Source organism: Leuciscus leuciscus (assembly GCF_965113295.1).
Source record: "Leuciscus leuciscus genome assembly, chromosome: 9".
NCBI classification, from domain to species: Eukaryota; Metazoa; Chordata; class Actinopteri; order Cypriniformes; family Leuciscidae; genus Leuciscus; species Leuciscus leuciscus.
Window position 1 is genome coordinate 34,419,915 of NC_138733.1, and position 22,746 is coordinate 34,442,660.

Genomic DNA, 22,746 nt, shown 5'->3' on the forward strand with positions numbered 1-22,746 from the left:
AAACCAATATGAAAACTGGTGCAACATTCAGTTTAAGCCAGTTTACAAATTAGATTGCTATTTTTATTTTTCAGATTTTGAATATCCACTGTAATAAAATATAGTAAATTTTCCAACAAAAAAAAGTTCTTCAGTTTCTTGAATTTTCTCAACCATCTGTATCTTGTCTCACCTAAAACTACGTTCAGATGTGTGTGCAGGATGATTTGTTACATAATGTTGTGTTTACATAACCCTGAATTCCAGTTAGCATGTGCCAGATAAGTTTTCTATAGAAACCATAATATTGACTTGTGTTCATGCATATGTAATTGGAATAAAGGACCATATTTCAATAAAATCTCACATTCACTTCAAAATATGGTCATTTTATGTCAAAGCAACCAAATTTCAGAAACTTTCCCAGCTAAAATTGTATATTTCAGAAAGACAAACATAAATATTGGGGCCACACTGAAATTCCCATATATTTGAGATTGTGGGCCTTAAATTGTGGGATATAGGGTCTTAAAAATGAAGATGCCAAAAGATTTTTGGTAAGAATCAAAATTTAAAATGATATAAGGATATCTTTAATACTTCTTGAGTTCCAGATATGCAAACTTGAAGGGCAAACATAGTGCTTTTTCTCATTTTTGAACTGTCATTATTGACATATAATGTAACAGATTGCTAAAGTCAATAGATTTCACTAATATACCAAAAATAAAATGATGCTGCAACTTTTCTATACAGTAGTTATTTTCCCCCTCCTGTAATTTGGTAATTTTGGCCCGTTCTACAAAATAATGGATTTCACAGTAAATATTCATTCATGGGATTTAATATTTTGGCTTTCTTCTTTATGTATTTCTTTCACCAAAAAGCTAAATCAAACCAACCAAACAACTGGTTGAGTTGACATGAAATGGACTTCTCCAATCATTTAGTTCTCTTTCATTTATTTTCTCCCAGTCCACTGCAAGCTTGCATTTCGTTTTGCCTCCATCCAGTCAACAATCTATAACCCCGTCCTTTTTTTTTCTTTTCGATAACCCGTTTTTACTCTGATTTATGTCACTACTGGAGAAAAGATCTGTCGCTAATGCATTGCATCTTTAAAATCAACTGTGAGGTTTGCATGTTAAGTCATATGCAATACCGCAGGTCACTGCATTGACCACATGCAACTATTGTGGATGAGATGCCACAAATAACACTTTTATCCTTTCAAAGCGTGTCTGCGGCCTAGACATTATTGTGATGGCAGAGCCTGTGTAAACAGATCTGTGGGGGTTTGTCCCATTGTGCCAACTTGCATATGCACATTGATTGAATGACTCACATTTGGCCCCATCCAATAAAGTGTTCATGCACGTGCCTGAAAACAATGCAAACAATGCATTGTAGTAGATAACACTCCTCCTTTTGAACTGTGGACATTTTAAATCTCTGGACAGTTTAAGTCTGACACATTTACATAAAGCAAATCCCTTTTAAATCAAATCAGCAGGAAAACAGTTTGGTTTCGAGAAGCGTAAGTCATGGAAATGTTACATTCACTGCATTACATTCAAAAAGAGATTTTTTGCAGTGATGCCGTAACCATTTTGTTCCATTGAAGAAACTTTCAGTGAACAGATCTTAAAAGTACCGTTGTTTATGGCGAAGAGTGAAGAGCATTTTAATAATCTACAGAAACTTTTTTCCACGATAAAGAACCTTTTGTGGAATGGAAAGGTTCCATGGAACAATGTATGGCAATAAAGAACCTTTCTTTTTAACAGTGCATCATTACATAACACAAGGGGTTGACCTGCCTCATGCATAATAAATAAATGTTGTGTAAAGTGTAAAGTGTAAAACTGTAAAAAATATACATCTTCAATTGGACACATCATTGTTTTAAAGATTGATTTTATTCAGTTGAAACACCATTAAGTACAACACAAAGTATCCAGCAATCCAGCTGCTTCATGACCGAACTGTGAAAGGACATCAAACTTGCATTTGCCCTCGATGTATTGAAGGGATTGTTGCCATGTTATGAGATATGTGGGTCAGTGAACTCTTGTTGCTCAATGCTGGTCATATTGCAGAGACCAAAGCTGAGCTGCTTTCACTCCACTAATTCAGTTAGAGCAAATAACAAACAAATATACTGCATGTATAAAGGGACCAATCTAATAATAAACAAAGGGGCCATCTAAATGTAGATTTTTGAGTACATATTGGCTGATCCTTTTGACAATCAAAATGTGGATATATATCTTTAGGTGTAAATCTGCTGCTTTCTTGCTCAGTCGTATTTCATGTGATGGTCTCAGTGAGAATGTGAGAGAATAATGCAAACTGTTGGTTACATTTTGCAGCATAAATCGTTCTTGAGGTGCGGTCACATTTAGCCTACTGTTGCTCGGTGAACTTTCGCGGGAAAAATGTCCAATAAGAACCGCGTGGATTCCAGTAACTTAAAAGAATCGGCGCGATCGTGAGTTTTTACGTGAATTTTCCCCACGCAGATTTCGCTTGTGTTCAAGTTGGTCATACGAATTTGCTGACCAACAGAAAGGTTTGAATGTTACTTCTGTGCAAGCTGTGCTTCATACATCTCTACGCTATTGGCAATATTGCACACGAAACTTCGCCAATATGACCGCACCTTTATGCTATCATTCGTAAATCAACACAGCATTTCTTATAGTCTGTGAAAGAAGAGGTTCTGCATCCGGTCTTGATAAACAGGAGCTTCTCCGGAAAGGTTAAAAGCGCAAAGCACAGCACCTAGAAATTGAGAATACAAATATTTGGTTAGAATATCTATTTGTGTTACTTTTTTTTTTTTTTTGGCAGAAATATTTCAGGTTAGCCTACTAGTTAAAATAAAATAAAACATCACCAGATCAAAAAATGCATTGACAGGTATGCACTTACCAACCTAATCTGACAGGTAAACATATCTGAGTTACAAGGTGTCGATTTCGAATGAATTCATACGATTATTAGAAGAAAAAAAAAAGCATGAAGGTCCACCCTAAACCCAACTCAAACATAATCTTTACTGGGGTGTAAGCAGATCGTATGAAAATGCATGAATAAGATTGGACGAATTCATACAAAGTAAGGCCCGTTCGCACAAAGAACGATAACTATTCAGATAACTATAATCAGCGAAATTAGTGTCCACACTAACGAACGATAACGCTCTGTTTCTTACAAGAGCATGTTGCAGGTTTCGTTGACTGCTGCTTTAATTGCTGGAGCTCTTAAAAGCAGGATGGAATCTGATTGGCTGTCAATGTTTTTATCGTTCATCAGCTGAAAAAAAAAAATTATCAGAAAATGATTCCAATGATTTCATTTCTCTGTGCCGTTATAGTTGTGGTGTGAATTTCTGTTATTCTTTTACATTTAGAACGGTTTTCAGAACTATCTTTATCATTATCTCAATGCTAAGTTACTTACAAATTGCAGTCGGTACTGATTACAAATTACATGAAAAAAAATTTAGTTAGTAACGTAATCCATTAGGCCTACATGACATATTTAAAGTAGCTAATGTAATCTAACTACTTTTTGATTACTTTTAACCTAATTCGTTTATCACATTCATTTGAATAGTATAATCTTGTACCATATTTATATAAAAATGCAAAGAGAACAAAGTTAATTTTATTATTCATTATTATTATTGACTTAATTTTATTATTGACCTAATTTATTAACTTAAAATCTCAGGGGATAATTCAAGTAAATATATTAGGTCAGCTGACAAAAAAGTTGGGGAATCCCTGCATTGCATGTAAATATGAAATGTGTGAATTTGTACATTTTAACGTGTTTGAAAGACAAAACCCTTCAGAATACATGCAGTATGTAATGTGTGATACTGTAATCAATAAAAAGTAATTGCAGTCTGATTACGAGTATTTTAAAACATAATATATTTTAATTACAAGTGCTTAATTTTTTTAATCAGATTATGTAATCCAGATTTCATGTAATTAGTTAATGCCCAGCACTGATTATCGTTATAGTTACCATCCTTGGTGTGAACTCAGCCATCAATTCGCCAAAACGTAAAATAGTTACAAATTGCAGTAAGATTGTGAGATTGTGTTGGCATTTACAATGATAGTCTATGGTGCAAGTATACAGTATATATTGTCCCATAGACTTCCATTGTAAGTGAATATTGTAATTCACATCTATATCTACAAAATCTACAAAATGTAATATATGCAGAACATTTCAGTACCTGTATCTCCGGGGACAACCATGATAACCAATCATGTACTCCTGCGCATAGCAGTGCTTCCTGCACAGTCCTCGATATCCACAGGTCCATTTCTGCACCTCTGTGTCATTGCCTGTTGGGAGAAGATCGCTTAGTACATAACCAACAATCATCATGCACAATCCATACTTGTCCAACAGTCATAATTTTAGTCATAATTGTCAGCAATTAGTAAATAATGCTATTAATCTGTCAATGCACATCAGCATTGTTAATACTAGCAATAATACCTACAGATCCAGACCTGTTGTTATGTTGTAGTAGCTATTGCATATTGAAATGTAAAAGTACCTTGACTCGCTGTCAGCAGCAGCAGAGTTATTATAATCAGTCCCAGTGCCCTCATGTTGTAGCATCTCCGTCTCTTCGGCTGACCACTCACATTTATATTGCACAGCAGCCCGGTTCGAGGGGAGGGACTAGTCTAGTCAATAACAGTTTTCATTCCTTTATCTGCATCAGTTGTGAGATTATGTCTTTATTTATTTATTTTCTTTCTAATCTCAGCAACATTTCAAAAATTAATTTACCCATAGTGAAGAGCTTGTCTACAGTTTCATAACTTGTTAAGCCCAGCATGCAAAGAAAGGAATGAATATATTTGGATAAATTATAAGGACTGATTTATTTTATTTTATTTTTTATTATAATCTGATCCTTAAGGGTCTGTTGGTATTGTTAAAATGTTTAACATTTGAAAAAGTGTGAAAAATGTGCCCTTAAAGTATAATAGGCATGTTATATAATGCATTGGAATTTAATGATGTAATGTTGCATTGAAGCTGTGGGTCTTTTCTCTCAGTGCTACTGTAGTGGCCAAAAGTGATGGCGCAATATTATTACAAATTTGTTAAAGCATGCATGTCAGCATATTAGTTTGCTTGGAGTCAATTGTTTTATTTGTGATATGAAACATGACAAATTGTGCCGACATACTTTTTTGGCCATGCTGTCATACAAAAAAAAATTATGAACACATGAAAAAAAAAATGAAAAAAAATGAAAAAAAATAAATAATAATAGATATATAACCAACAAAGTATTAATAACTGATTTTGTTGTAATCAGCGTATATGATTTTTTGCATATAACATAAAACCTGTAGTTTTTTTTTTTTTTTTGTATGTTTATATACGTAATTGTAATTATTTTTGTCAGATAAATACCTTGACCAAGTTCAGTGTTTGGTTCTTCCCTCATATTTAAAATATTTAAAGAATTATAAAATATGTTCTTCATATTTTGATGGTTTAATGAAACTTAGAGGGTCATTAAAAACAAATAACTCATCCAGACATCACTTCTGGCCACTGAGACTGAGTTGTTACTCTGTTGTGTAGGTATAATTGTTTCAGGAAATACTGGTAACGCTTTATTTTGCAGGGTCCTTGTTACACGTTACATGTAGTTACTACAGTAATAACTATAAATTATGCATAATTACATGTAACTAATCGAAAGCAAACCAAGTACATGTATTTAATTAATATAACTTAGTACTTAAATGTATAATTATAACAGGACATATATAATAGAAATAAATACTATAACAGAAATAAAGTGTAACCAAAATATGATACCTATTTCAATTAAAATATTACATAAGTTACAGGTATAACATTTATAGGATTTTAAGGATATATGCAAGATTTGATAAAGTTTAATTACATTTTTTTTTTGATGGCTCTGTATAATTTTGTATAATGGTTAATACATATTTTTTTATTGTACGTTTATTAATGTTTTACATTGCAACTCGAAATATATGTCTTTCATTCTTTTTTGTCCCCCTACCTACTTGCATTTAGCAGAGTTTTGCATAAGTTATATGGGTCATTTTCCCCATTACTGTACACTAAGGGGGCGTTTACACCATAGATATCTATATTTAGATGCCACATTTGACCGCTCCAGGCACGTTGGCATATATCTATGGTTTACATGACAGTTTTCAACTCAGAGTACGTTTACATGATAACGATGTACTAAAAACATAAAAGTGTTTTTTTTTTTTTTTTTTTTTTTTTTTTTTGCGTACAGACAAACCGATCCCCCGTTCACACGGATCTGCGAAAATGACTAAAAACTCTGTATTCTGCTGCCAGGCCAGTAGTTGGCGATGTCACTTTGTAAAGAAACACTACGCACCAGTGGACTGAACACGTAATATGCATGTGCATGACATCACCATTTTCCAAAATTTTATTTTTTTTATTTTTTATTTTGTATAAAAACAATATCGGAGATGATAACAGTATCGTTTTTAAAAAAAAAAAATACTTTGAAACCAGTTTTCAAAAGTATGTGTTTTCAGGCCCCAAAACCGCTGTTGTCGTGTAAATGAACGGCCAAAACACATAAAGAGTGTTCCTTAAATCTTTGCAAAGTGACATCGCCAACAAGGCCTACTGGCCTCTGATGCATAATATGCCATTTTATGCGAAGACCTGTTCAGAATCAATGCTGATAGAAATATTATTGTTAATTTATAAATAGTTTATAGTTATGTTGTATGACCTCATTTAACACTCATTATGTGTATGTCTCTGCAGTGGAAACTCATTGGAAAACAGGTAGTTGGAAAAACAGGTAGTTGTGCAACTGTGTACGGCCAGAAACGTTGTCAGCAAAAATCTACTATTCAGGACCGGGCAATAGCGGCTCACATGCAGGACCTTGTGACCAGGACCCTTTCTCTCTACACATACACAACCCATTCACACTCACACACACACTGGTTTCACAACTGTTGGGTAAAGAACCATACCCAACTGAACAGCCTTCCGGGTTTTTTTCTTTTTCTTTTTTTTTTTACATACAATGAATTGGCATAAAAAAGATGATGTCTGTTCACTTCTCTCTCGTTTTCAGTGAGAAGCCACCAGAGGGTGCTACTATAGGCCTATAGCTTACTAACTATAATATATAATATATAATAATATGTAATTTTTGTAATTTTCAGTGAGAAGCCACCAGAGGGTGTACATGTGCCTTAAACCTGTTCTTAGTGCATTCTGCATTGGTAGAATGAAAAGTTTAACAAATATGCTATATTGAACTTCTGTCTATGCGCTTATATATATATATATATATATATATATATATATATATATATATATATATATATATATATATGCCTACTATAGGCCTATAGCTTACTAACTATAATATATAATAATATGTAATATATATATATATATATATATATATATATATATATATATATATATATATATATATATATATATATATATGTAAGTATGTATGTATATTACGTTCTAGCGTCCGTTTGCGTCTCGACGACGTTCATTGAAAACAGTTCCGCTTTTTAAAACGCACCTCGAGACCTCTCAGATTTTCCCCGTGTCGTGTGTTCCCTTTCATCGCAAAAACGCGTCCCGTGTGTGTCCTGTGTGTGTGTCCTGCCCGCACGGTTATGGTGACGTCACCATCTGAACACCGCGCGCAGGTACTGCTCTTGTAAACAATAACATCGCGAGGAGGAACACTCGGAGGAGCAGCTGAGGACCAAACAAATGCAAGATCTCACTGCATTGGCCAGAATCGGATTTAGACGCTGCACATTTTACAGGAATGGCATGTCTTATGGCAGCCTTTTCAGTCAACAATACTGCAGTGACCAACTCCATCATAATGGTAAGACTGTTTTATCTCATTGATATCTATCTATCTATATACATGCATGTATATATGTGTGTGTGTGTGTGTGTATATATATATATATATATATATATATATATATATATATAATACATATACATATACATTTATTAATTTTTAATTTTTAATTAACCATTTAATACTTAACACATTTAGCTGCGTAAAATAAACTGTATGTTTAAACCATGCTTGATTGACGTGTATATTCTGAGTGAACCAGAGTAACCCTCACTGACTGCACAGATCTGTCAGTTCTTCACATGTCCTGGTGTCACAGACTGCATAACATTTCTGTTGCAAAGATATTTCTAATGCATGATCAGTTGTTACATATTTAATATAAATATAAATGTTATATATATAAATATAAAAATGTAGTGCCAGCACTAATTTCATAAATTCTTTAAATATTAGATGTGATGATGATGATGTTTTAATATCCTTTTATATTACATAATACAGTTTTAATATGGAGAAACACATTACTGCATTAAACTCACATTTAGCCATCACTGTTTTGTTTTTTTTCTCTCTGAGCTTAGAATAAGCTTTGTCCGATAGTAACCTCTTCTGCCTTGTGGTGAGAGAGAGAGAGATTAGGTTGTCTCTCTTTATATTTCGCGTGCATTTTCTGATGCACTTTTATTTTATGCTATATACTATACATATATATGTTATATGTGCTGTTGATGCTTATTGCTTATTCTTCTTAATACAAAAAATAAATAAATACTGTCAGTAGTATGTACTTACTTTGAAATATACCATGGATATATCATTGTTTACAAGAGACATTGCTACTTTTTATTGGTATTTTGCTATAGAGCAACAAATTTAGGGTGTGTGTGTGTGTGTGTGTGTGTGTGTGTGTGTGTGTGTGTGTGTGTGTGTGTGTGTGTGTGTGTGTGTGCGTGTGTTCCTGGTATTCCCTATGTTATGGGGACCACAAGTATAGTAATACCAGTATATTTTTACCTTGATTTTTTTGGGTCCCCATGAGAAAACAAGCTTATAAATCATACTAAGCAATGTTTTTTTGAAAATGTAAAAATGCAGAAAGTTTTGTGTGATGGGTAGATTTAGGGGTAGGGTTAGTGTAATTGGAGAGAATGTACAGTTTGTACAGTATACAAACCATTACATATATGTCCCCATAAAACATGGAAACCCAACGTGTGCGCGTTTGTGTGAGTGTTAATAGAGTCTTCTTACACTTGTTCATTTTATCCCTGATGACTTCTGAACATCGAACATTTGTCAGCAGAGATTTTGAGTCCTAAGAGCAAAATCCTCAGGTCTTTTTTCTCTCAAGGCTGCAGTGTATTACATAAGCGTTCTCTCTTTCCACCCTCAGAATACCAATGGACCTCCGGATCTCATGCTAGACCCTAGAACCGTGTGTGTGTCCATTGATGAAATGATATCCAAGCCTGTCGGCAGTCAGCAAACACCACTGTTGCACGGACACCTGAAAAAAGTTGAGAACAATCTGACCGAGGCCCAGCGATTTTCATATCTCCCCCGCAGACCCGCAGTCAACATCGAATTCAAAGATCTCTCGTACTCGGTTCCTGAAGGACCGTGGTGGAGGAAAAAAGGTAATGTTTGACCTTCAAGCCTCAAAGCACTTTAAATGTCATTTAAAGGTTAGGTTGTGCTTTACCATACACTTTATTGTGTTAAATAACTAAAGCACAAAAGTAAATCTAAGTAAATGTAAAGTACTGTGTTGTTCGATAGTACATTTCACGTAATACATGTTAGTAAATATTATTTACTCGTTACAAATGTGACACATGACATACAAGTCTCAAAATAAATGATGATACAGTATATTTTAATTTACCAAAAGCACTATTAAGTTCACTATTCAGCTAATTACATTTACTATCAATTTAAACTAGAATACATTTCCATTTAATTACAACTAACATGCAATTAACACATTTAGTTAGGTGCTTAAGATAGGTGCTCTTTTTAAAAGTATGCTAAGGTGAACTTCTTTTTCACAACCATAGGGACTCACAAATATGTATTTGTGCTCTTCATTAAATCTTATCTGCAACATATTGTATTTAAATCCATCTTTCGTAGGATAGTGGGAAAGTTAATAGTTGTTTACTGTGTTTATTTTATTTTATTTTGATATGCACACACAGTATGTATGTCCATAATATGTATTTTAAAAGCATACTACACACTATTTTTAATGAAAAAGTCCATGTCTGCACTAATCAACTAATCTTGCTGTATGTTTTAATTGAATTTACGGCAAGGGGATTTGTTGGTTTCTGTTGGAAATATTCTGGGAATTGGATTGATTTCAAGGGGAATGATTTGTTTTGGATGCAGATACGAATAAATCATCTAGTGATGTGGAGAGTGTAGGATGTTGAATAGATTAGCCAAGAGTGGTTTTAGGCTTTTTGTTTTTCAAAAATGTCCTTTTTGGTGGATGTTATCCTGAGAATGTCTGAGGATGTTATCCTCTGAAGTGAATTCATTAATTAAGCACTACGGTTGACATAACAGCCCAGCTGTCTACTTTGCCTTGGCTTTGCTCTTTTTTATTTTTTTTTACGTTCACCTTAAAGGATCAGGGTTTTGTTTTTGATGGACAGTGATGTCTTCATTAGGCTTACCATCTGGATTGTAATTTGATTTCAAATGTCTTGGATACAGCAAATGTTCATTAGCAGCAGTTTTGTCACTGGCAGAAACCCCTGCACGTGATTTCACCAAGTACAACATGTTCCTGGAACAACATTTTTTTTTTGATCCTTGAACAACATTCCAATCAACCAATCAGATTTGAGGAACAAGTTAACAGTTTGTGTCAAGTTTAGGCTTACAACCAGAGTTAGGTGCTTCTACATCAGTGTTATTCACCTATCATTACCCTCTGATTTTAGGGATAAGTCATGGGTAGGGTTAGATTTAGGGTTAGGACTATATTTTCTGACAGGAATTTTGTTCCATGATCAACAAAATATGTTGACCCAGGAACACATATAACTCCGCAAAATCACGGTGACCCAAGCCAGAACAGACGGCAGAGTTCAGCTTTTTTCATCCTACAATCTGATTTTTTTTCTACTTTTTTTGTTTTTGTCACTTGTCAGATTGTATTTTTCACATATTTCCCCTATAGCTCAGAAGTATTTTTGGATGTGCTCATTTGCTGCTCAGTGTTACCCAGCCCTTCTGCTAAGAAGAATGAATAGCTTACCCATTGGCCCTAATGCTGTTTGCAGATACGAAGGTGTTTTCCTGTCACAAATCTTTCTCAGAGCAATATTTTGCTTGCATATCATACTGTTCATAACATTGCCAATGCTAGTTTTTCAGTTTTTGCTTACTCTGTTACCCAGCCCTTCTGCTAAGAAGAATGAATAGCTTACCCATTTTGCTCATTTGAAGAATGAATAGCTTACCCAGTTTTTGCTTACTCTGTTACCCAGCCCTTCTGCTAAGAAGAATGAATAGCTTACCCATTGGCCCTAATGCTGTTTGCAGATACGAAGGTGTTTTCCTGTCACAAATCTTGCTCAGAGCAATATTTTGCTTGCATATCATACTGTTCATAACATTGCCAATGCTAGTTTTTCAGTTTTTGCTTACTCTACTTTAACTACCACTACTTAAAGTGATCTTATATATCTAATTGCATCTGATATAGCGTGAGACCAGTGACTGCAATGCTGTCTTGTATTTGATAAAATAGCTAATAAAATATTAAAATGATAAAATAACATACAGCAAGTACAAAAATCCCACCTTTGTTGCCAGAGGATATTTACACTAACTCCTCCCACTATTACAAAATTACAAAAGAAATCACGCTGATAACAGGATTGTGGTGTGGCTATAAGGCGGATGGCGTTAGCTTTTGACACGACAAACCGAATCTGAGTCCGAATCTGCCTTTTTCTGATCTCATTCTCCCTTTTCCAATCGCACATAAGCTCAGAGAGGCATTTATTTTAAATAAAATTAAGATAATAATATTGAAAAGTTGAAAAAAGCGTCAAACAGTGGGAGTAAAGTGTTTATCGGGTAGGGGTAGGGGTAGGGGTAGGAGTAGGAGTAGGAGTAGGGGTAGGGGTAGGGGTAGGGGTAGGGGTAGGAGTAGGAGTAGGAGTAGGGGTAGGGGTAGGGGTAGGGGTAGGAGTAGGGGTAGGGGAAGGCTACCTTTAGGGACAAGGACAAGTAATGTCCCAATATGGCAGCATCCATTTATGATTTTAATAAATATAATCATATACACTGTATATGTTGTTTTCATTGCATACTGTTCTATAATATACTGCAATACACTGATGTGCAAATATAGTATCTTCCACTATTTACATCGCCGGTCTTGATGCCCAATTCCGATTTGTTGACTATATCTTTTTTTTTTCTTTTTTTTTTTGATGACCAGCTTACATCTTCTTTTAAAAGTGACCCATTTCCAGTATCTGCATTTACAGTATACACTTGGTGAAACAACCCAAAGTAGACGTATTGACCCGGAAAGGCCAAAAAGGAAGTAAAAATGACATTATTTGCAATTGACGCAGATGAAATGATTTTACAAGTTTTGCTTTCCGCACCACCTCTAAAGGTCAGCAAAACATTGCATTGATGCTTCGTCCTCCATTGCGCCATTGGAAAGAGTCATGTGATCGCGGTTGGTGTCCACCTGACTTGATGTCATTCGCCTCTGTTGCTTTTTCAATGACGTACGACTCGCATTGACAGGGAAATATCCGATCTGTCCGCTTACATGCAGACGCAAATGCATGTATCCTATCCATTTAATGTATTTCCACATATGAATGAGGCCTGAAACCGCTCTGAGAACATCGGAATCCATGTGCTTTTTTCCTGCTTACACATTCATGGGTCACATCCAATCTGTGCCACATGGGAGGAAAAAAATGGAATTGGGTCACTTGAACCATGTGATGTAAATGCAGCCTTAGGGCCAGATTTACTAAACAGGGCAAATTAGCAAGAGCACAATTCCAAAACAGCACCGATGGGAGTGGAAAGTTCAGTGCGTGATCTATAGTGAACTTTAAAGAACAGAGACACAGCCGGATCATTTCCGTAATGACCAATGTAATCTACCAGTTAGCGTTTGGTTTAAGACATGCTTTTTTTGGGCGGTAAATAATCTCGCAAACAGCAGTGAATTGACGAGCGCAATCACCTTGCATGATTCATTTAAATACTCTACTCCCATAAATTCTGCGTCTGAAAGGGAAACTCCTACAAATGCATATGCAATTAGGGCAGCAAAAATAACTGTCCACGGCTTTTCAGCGCTAATTTGTCTTTAGTAAATCAATCCTGACCATAGTTTTTTAACGCCAAAAGAGGGTTTGCGCTAGTGCAAGCTGTTAGTGTGGCTTATTGTAGCCAAAACATCTAGGCATGTTTCAGCATTGACACTTAAAGCCACTGCCATAAAGTAAATAATAATTTATCAAAATTCTAAATAAATCTCATGATTTCTGAACAGTCTTTAGAAAGCAAAATAAAACAATAATGTAGAATTTGGTAAACACTTAATTTCTGAAATCTTTCCTTCCCTCTGAAGGGTCCCTGGACCCCAGTTCGAAAACCACTGAAAATGTAATTAATATTTGTATTAATTGTGTGTTTTTTCCAATGCTTAGGCAGGGTAATTTACACATTTGCTCTGAGAAGTTCCAGTCAACTTACAACATCTGACCTGCTGCTTAAAGGAATTGTTCATCCAAAAAATGTAATTCTGCTATTTTGTCATGATATGGACTATAGGGCTTGCTGTGTCCTCCTTGGTTTGACCTATGCACTGAATATCTCCATTATCCCAGGCATCTGAAGTATACCTTTGAGGTTTTTCAGAAACTTCTCTTGGAGCTGGATGCTTCAACGCTGTCAAACAGAGTCCAGTCACTCAGGTCTAAAAATAAGATTGTCTTTAGTATAATCTGTTCTGTGGTTCCATGTTGCCTAACAAAGACCTTACATTTGAGCAATTATTTTGAACATGTTGTGCCTATAGAAAGAGAGAAACACAAAAGTTGTTCTGCAAACTTTCACACTGTTCACACATCCTGTGTGAATTGACACCTTGCCCAAAGAGTTTTTACAGGCCTTGCCGTTCTTCCCATGGGGCTTGCTTCGCCCTCTTTGGTTTGAACTATCGTATGCACTGAATTCAGAGTGAACACAGTCTCCAGTCGCACAGAGCTTACACTGCTGTTTTAATACGAGATTGTTATTTGTGTAATCTGTTAAGACATCAGTATCTTTTGTTTTCAGAAAATGTGGAAACCTTGTTTTTTAAATCTATTTTATTTTAAACAACGCAACTCTGTTGTGTATTTTGAACAATTTGCGAAACTTTTCACAAGCTGTTTCGAAACTGTTTTCTACCTGTGTGAATGAATATGCCTTGAAAGGTCATTGGGGAAAAAATGCAGTTAGTTCTGTTGATAAAGATTCACTCAGAGTACTAACAGATGCCATTTCTGTGGGGCTGTTGTTGGCAATAACAAAAGAGTTTGTAATTCATCTTCGTCAATTCGTCTGTTATTCATAATTGAAATTTTAACCCGATTTAATTAAATTATTTTAATTAATCCACTCATTAAAATTAATAACGCCAACTTATTTTTGTGTTGAATCAAAACAATTCTATTAAGAAGTATTTATTAGCATAGTGGGGGGGGGGGTTTGTCCAAGGAAACCAATATTTTTGTTTAAATTTTACTTCAATTAGTTTTGTGTGCTAATTGCAGTTACTCATTTTGAATGGTTAATTTGTAAGGATCTCATTTGATTAATTCTAACTCAATTCTTCAGTCTTGTTGAATTTAATTAATAGTATTGCTTGTAATCTGTTGCCACAATTGTATTGAGTAGATATAGTCTATAATTTTTTACAGTATACTGTCGTATGGCAATTTTATGGTGGCCACTATAAATGACCTATTTCTGGATGGAAATATTCTTACAAAACAGTATAGTCTAAAGGTTATGTATGATATCAGGGTAATTTTTAAAAATAATGAAGTCAGTTTGAACTAGTTTATTCAAATTGTAATGTATTGTGAATGATCAGGGCCCGAGCACCGATGTTGTGAGGACCCTCTTGGAATTGCTCTGTTTATTACAGTTTGAAATGTGGAAATATTTGCCTGAAGTAGAAGCAAGTTTCAATGAAACTTCAATGCCACACTCCAGTGTCGCTTCTGGACAGAACAACAGAATGCTCAACACACAGCCCTGACTCATGCACTCAACATCAGACACGTGCAGGCAGCAAATGGATTGAACTGGCAAACAGCCGGGCTGGGTTAAAAGGATCTGGTCATGAAATGGTCAGGGATAGTACCATGATGTCACTGAGTGGAGGTATGGAGCAGATGTGGACAGGACCGATATAATCCTGGTGTTTTGTGCAGATCACAGCTTTCAGAGCCTCAGGATGAACAGATCCTCTGGCATCTGCAGCTGGTATTTCATTTGATGCTGCTAACTTGGTTGACAAAAAATGAATTCATTCAATATGATAATATAATTTGTGCACTGAAACATAATTATGCATATCAAATATAAGCTTTTTATATATATATATATGATGATGATTGCAACTGCTTTAAGTTTAAATCTTCTTTAAAGGGATAGTTCACCCAAAAAAAGAAAATTCTGTCATCATTTTCTCATGTTATTCCAAACCTATATGACCTGTTTTCTTTCTTCTGCTGAACACAAAATATATTTTGTAGAATATGGTTAACCCAAACAGTTGATGAACCCCATTGACTTCCATATTATTATTATTTTCAGACAATGGGGTCCATCAAATGTTTAAATAAATGCTTGTAATAAATTTGCCAGTACACTTTAACCATATTTTAAAGATGTACATAAGTCGTACTTAAGTGGGTCAAAAGTTCAACTAATCGCATTCATTATAAATGACTATTTTCATTTAAATATAAATAACATGCATGATTAAATGCATTTGTTTAAAGCGCTTATAAATATAAAGTATTCTCATGTTTCGGACAACTTGGATCATGTTCCTTTCCCGCAGAAGCTCACTCTGTGTCCACAGAAATTGGCTATTCACTAGGCCTATAAAGCTATGTGACTGGCGGATGGTTTCCGAGTCAAATTCACTATCAATTATTTTCATTATCGATAATAATCGAGTTTTATCGATTATAGTTGTCGCAGCCCTAATGTACTTTGCTCTGCACTGCACATTATGGCAAATTTAGCTGCTCATTTTAGTATCCAATGCAGCAAATTCACACAGTATGCTACTTACTGCAGAAATAATAGTATTAGCAGTATACTGTTTGAACATAGTACTTTCGTCTTAAACGTATATAGGAAGTTACATACAGTAGGGATGGTTTTGATTTCATGGTGACTAAAAGCAAGTCCATCTGACATGTTATCAACAGCTTCTAGGTTTTTTGTTACATTTTTTTTTTTTTTTTTTTTTTTTACTGAAAAGCAATAGAGAGTGATGTGCTGTTTATTATCAATTGATTGCCATTGAAACCAGGCCTTTGAGCTGTCTAACAAATCTTTGTAATCCATACTGAGAGGAAAGAGAGAGCAGCAGCCCAGCTCTGCTCTCACAGCTGGTTACTATCGGTCAATAAACTCCAGTAACCTCCGCTTTGAGCTGTGGAGCAGGAGCGAACCATCAGCTGTGCACTTGTGAAGATAAGGCTGCTGATGAGAGATGCTTGTGGAAGAATATCTGAGATGTAGATTGTTCACTTTCATTTCCCATGAGTTGTCAACTCCATATTCAATCACTGAAAAAAGGCTTTTACTTGAAACGCACAAACAACATACGTGTCTCTGTGCTGCATTAGTGGATTGGTCCTGACTGCCCTTCATCATCACGTATCATAACACAAACACATCACATGTTCCCAGGATCTATGCACTAACATCTCAAATGAAAATAAAAATGGCACTTTATTATGAAATATTCTAAATGTTATTTGAATGTTTTAAACAAAACATGCAACTATAAGTTTATAGATCAGTGTTGCTGACTGTATTTATGAGAAACAACTGAAGGATATATTCATATCGATCATTATCAGCTAAATTTTCCCATATATATGTTGTATTGATAATATAACACTGGAGGACACTGTGACTCTCAGTTTAGCTTATTTATTATTTACTTTATTGTACCTGTTCTGCAAAATAAAGCATTCTGTTAACATGTATATGCTTAGATGCATGACCCTGGCAGTAGACGTCTTGATCGCTGAATCTTCTTGCCATCAGATTTCTAAGACCCACCTTTTTCCAAATATTGGGCCTCCTTGGAAACATTGGTATAATTTGAACATTATGGATTCATTGCCAGTGATTGTGTCATAAATGTTTAATAGTGCAATCTGCAGGAGTGATCAGCCTGTTTCTATGTGACCTGAGAAGTTGTGACAACTCATATAGTTTATACAAATTTATAGCTATTTTTAGTGCATCTGGTCAGCACAAAGAAAAGGTTATTCATCATTACTCAAACCCAAAGTGTTCCTGGTGAAAAAATAAGTGAAATTAATCATAAAATTAAGTTTTCAAAGAGGTATATGGGTATATGCATGCTCTCTTCTCTTTGTATATGGACTGTTTAACTACCATATGTATTATATATATATATATATATATATATATATATATATATATATATATATATATATATATATATATATATATATATATATATATGTAATACTTGCATGCATGTAAACTGGGTCATTAGCATTTGTTTAAAAACTGTATGGGTGCTTTCTGTATCAATTTGATTACTTGCAATGAGCATATATAAGAATTCTGTTACTTGAAACTCATATTATGTGTACTTTATGCTGTGTACCATGCCTTAAAATAACTTTTTCACAATGTTTGTTTGGGTCGAGCTTTTAATAGGATTTAAAGAACCTCGCACAGCCTCGAGTAACCTCCGGGATGGGTGAAAATGTCACAGAAAATTACATCAATGCCTAGCCTACTGAAGCATGTAAAAGACCCAAGTGAACTCTGTGGTGTCTCTCCTCCTCCTTTGGTATTTTTTACCTCGGCTGATGATTTGACCCTCGTGCTGTAAAACGCTGAAAGAGCTGCATGGGCAAACCTGCTTTAGAGAAAGTGAGGTGTTTGCCAAGGAGGCTTAATAACTTTGACTCAGTTACCTAATGAGATCTCCCTTCATAGGTCAAAAAAGGCCAAAATAGCTGTCTGTTACACTGGAAGGGAATATTAGTATTGCAATAAATCAGCTGATGTATGGGCAATAGCACAGTAACAAGCACTATCAAGCTCTTTCCCACCCAGCCCCAACCAAAACATCTTTCACTTGGCTGTAACTTATAGATAAGGAGGCATTGAACCGCCACTGTAACTAATAGATAAGGAGTTATGTCTAAATAACTGTACAGTAAATTGTCGCCAAGACCAGCATGATTCAGCATTGACAAACGGGTCACATGAAAAGACGAACATGTACCTGTTAAACATGATCAATGCAAAGTTCGGCACTGACATATTTCGTATCTCCTTATATACATTGAAAAGTACTATGGTACTGTAATATATACTGTACCATGGGCACTGAATGATTGACATGTTCTCTGGTATGGTACTCACAAGTACTCAGCACGGCGCATGTTTTAAAACAACATGGCGATTGTACATGGTAAATGTCTAAACACTTACAAACATTAGCATGGTATGTTTTTTGGTCATGGTTTCTGGCGCTACAATGGTATTTTGGGCAAGTACCGTTTATCATGGTATTCTTGGAAGTGCCATGTATGTAAATACCATGATATGTACATTTCAGTACCATAGTACTTTTCAAAATACCATAGAATTTAAATCTGATACCATGACTCTACTAATGCCACTGTAAACCATAAAAAATCATAATAATACGGTGGTATTTATTTGTTTGTGTAGCCAGTTTGATCTTGTTCTATAGTTTGTTTTTGCTCTTTGATATGGTAGTTTTTTATATAGTCATAAAATGAATAAACCCTTTTGTTTAAGTCTGTCCACCTTATTCTTCATTGCATAAGTAAACTATTTCCTGTGAAAATGCGATTAGTCTGATTTGTTAGCCGGTAAAAAGCCGGTTTATTAGGTAAAAAACAAAGTGCACTTAATTGTAAAACTAATTGTGCTAAAAACCAGTGTGTTTATGAGTATGATAAATTAAAATAAAATGATGACAAACACCAGTTCACAACATTAAGCAGCACAACTGACTGTTCTTGTTCAGATGAAATAACTGGTAGCAAGCTTTGCGCAAGTTAAAAATGTATTTTTTAAAAATAAGGTGAAACAGACAAAGTCATATAAAGCTGAAAGTTACAGTCATAGAGCCGGTCATACATTAGATAATTGTGGGGGGATGAAAATAATGCGGCTGAAATCATAATGACTCATAATGACTTTATTCACTGTGGAAGTCTCTATGCAAAATGAGCATGATTGTTAAGTACATTGCTGATGCTCTAAATGATTTGGTTACGTAGGATGTGAATGTTTGTCGGCACTTCATTTGACTACCGGTCAAACTTACATCTAACCCCACAGGTCATGGGAATTTGTGTTTGCCAAGCGATTTGAATGTTTTCTGGAAAGTTCACTTTGGCAAGCTGTTTCAAACTCCGAAGAACTGGGTTTTGGGCGGATTTTGTTCGAAATGACGTCACACTTGAAGAATTAAAGTAGTGGTGCAAATGATCCAGTGATGTTATCATATAGCAATACCTCCCAGTATTTCTGTTTCGATTTCTTCGTCATGCACACTTGATCGTGACTCAAAGTAACCCTTGTCCCTCGTGGCCAGGGAAAGCTCTCTCCTCTGTTGACATGCAGCACATCAGGTGCACTAAGCAAAATCATCCTGCCTTTATCTGCTAACCAGCTGGCTTCACCTAGAGACCATGCCTTTCCATTTCAGAAATAGTGTGATGCACCTTTCTATGTTGGTGGGGTTACTATAGTGCACGATCAGAGGGAGAAGCCCTGGGATCCTGCGCTAAAAGAGGACAGAGAAGGTCAGAGGTATTTGTGTATTGCTCTGTCGGATTGTAAGCACAATCCAATTAAGCTGGCAGCCACTGCAATCAACTGGATTAGCATCTCAGCCTCAGATACTGGATAAATAACAGGTTACAATCGGTCAACCTGTAGATGTCCTCTTTTAGTTGTTAATTGCAATTAAATGAAAATGTATTGTAGTTTAAAATTATTTTAAATGCAATTAGCTGAACTTTAGAGTCAGACGTAAGTGCATCTTTATGTGTAATTTAATAAACTTAGGTCACACTTTATTTTAAGGTGTCATTGTTATAATGTAATTATACATTTAAGTACTGAGTAATATTAATCGACTAATATTAACTGACTACATGTACTTACTATAGGGTTAGGCTAGGATTAGGATTTGGTTGAGGGTTAGTTGCATGTAATTATATTGTTATTACTATGGTAAATACATGTAATATATGTACAAGGACACTAAAATAAAGTGTTACCTTAACTTCTATTGTTAATAAACCTCTATTGTATTTGAAATATGAGTAAAGTGCTCTACGTCATACTGACAAGTATTTATGGTAAACTGAAATATATTTTAATGTCATTTCTATTGAAACTTGAATGTCATTTGCAAATATTACACATTTGTGAAAAAGTTGCAATTCAGCATGTTTAAAATATATTAAATTAAAATGTAACATTGAATAACACTACAGTTAAAATTATAATCAAGCACTTTACATGTGATTTAGTCTTCAACACATCAAAATAAGTGTACTTCTTTTAATCATGATACAAGATTAGTAAAACATTTAAAATGTACTTTAAAGTCCTCCTGTGGTGAAAATCAAGCTTTTAATGTTGTTTATTTGTCTAAGTGTTTTTAATATGCCTTAAGACAAACCATGTGCAAATTCACAAGTCAACACCATTGCTGAGAATGTTCTCTTGAAAACTGCGGTGAACCAAAGACATGCAAGCTATTTTAAGGCATGAAAAAAAGTTTAAATGTGTCATTTTTGTGATCAAAGATGAGTTTTAAGGGATAAAATTACTGACTACTTTAATTTGATAATATTACAAAGTGCACTTTTTAAAACTGAACTTAAGTGCATTAAAAAAAAAACAGTCATGAAGTTGTACTTTTAAGTACACTTAAGTGCCATTTTATTTAATTATCACAAAACACTATCTGCAGTTACAGTTGTTTTAAAAAAGTATATATTTTCAAAATTTAAAGTACACTAGTAGCGCACTTCTATTTCACAAGGGTTTATAATCGTCCCAAAAACTATTTACTTAAAATGTATAAATGTCAGTGCATTAGATAACATAATGCTATGAAAGATAGCACAATCCCACATTTCAAGCAAACATTTCATGAATTGACATTTTTCAGAAATTGAAATTGCACTCAGCATTTGCTCTACACTTTGCATATGCGTCGGATGGAACAAAAATATACAAACAATGCTATACAATTAAAACTAAAATGTAGTAGCAGTAGTATTTTTTTATTTTATTTTTTCTTAGTAGAAGATTTCGGCATCTTTCCTTTCTATTCTTGAATGAAAATGGCTGGCGAGTGAACTGACTTGCCTGAAAATGCTTTATCTCAGTAACTTTAAGATTTCGAATCAAAAGCGCAGTTAAACATGCTTGTTTTCTAGTCACTTTTGCATGCTTGTTTCAAACATCCAAACCTGTATTTTCATTATTTTAGATATCAGGTTATCACATTTCTATTGAAACAAGTTAGCACGTGTCATTTCATGAATGATTTTATGTCTTTAATTTGTGTTAAAAAGTCTTATATTGCAAAGTTGATCAAATGTGACAAATGTCCATCTTGTTGTCTAATGATTACATTTCATTACTAATAATCCAATTCATACATTTTAAGCAAGTAAACGTTCAAATACTCTTTGGGGCGAGTGTATATGAGTCAAGAACCCACAGAGAAATGTTGCTTACAAATCTGCACACAAAGCGGCGTAATATGGTGAAGAATGCATTGTACACCTTGACAAAAGAAAATGAATAGGTATTGTTGAAAGGTTATAGCATCAACCCATTTTTCTTTTAAAGTTATAGACAAAAAGGTACACTGAGAGGAACAGGTCAGATTGAGGTAAGGACAGGGTTTATCCATAGATACTCACACCAGCAAATATGTTCATTCACCTGGAAATGTTCAGAAACCCGACAGTGAACAAACAAATAACCCTTTTCACCTGCAATCACAAACTGACCATTATGTAAGCAGGAGAATTTGAATGGGATTTTGGCAGGTTCATTTCATGATTGGGAGGAACAGCTCAGGTTGTTCATTGTGCTTATTGTTCGGACTGTGGAAGGTTTCTCACACGGCTCTTTCTCTGTTCCACCCTGTTTCAGGTTACAAGACTCTTCTGAAAGGGATCTCTGGGAACTTTACCAGCGGAGCTTTGGTGGCCATCATGGGACCCTCGGGAGCTGGGAAGTCTACGTTAATGAACATTTTAGCAGGTTATAGGTTAGTATGACCACATGAAGCATCCAACACTAACTATTTTACATTTAGGCAAATTGGTAACCAGTTAAACATGATAAGTATTGTCAATCATTTAAGACATTTCTTCTCATGTAGAACCTTTTTGGCATAAAGGGTTCTTTAAAGCACTGAAGTGCCTTGGAACGCACAGCTTTGTTTGATGCGTTAACGTAATTTCCACTGAAAC

The 22,746-nt window shown here is 34.9% G+C and overlaps 1 protein-coding gene across 1 annotated transcript in view; it reads left to right on the forward strand.

Moving 5' to 3' along the window:
* The first annotated feature begins 7,598 nt into the window (after positions 1-7,598).
* Positions 7,599-22,746, forward strand: part of abcg1 (ATP-binding cassette, sub-family G (WHITE), member 1) — a 29,191-nt gene continuing 14,043 nt past the window's right edge. Inside the window, exons 1-3 of the mRNA XM_082180642.1 lie at positions 7,599-7,933; positions 9,312-9,555; positions 22,424-22,541. Of these exons, the coding sequence (XP_082036768.1) occupies positions 7,871-7,933; positions 9,312-9,555; positions 22,424-22,541 (425 nt within the window). The 5' untranslated portion in view covers positions 7,599-7,870. The remainder of the gene's footprint in view (positions 7,934-9,311; positions 9,556-22,423; positions 22,542-22,746) is intronic.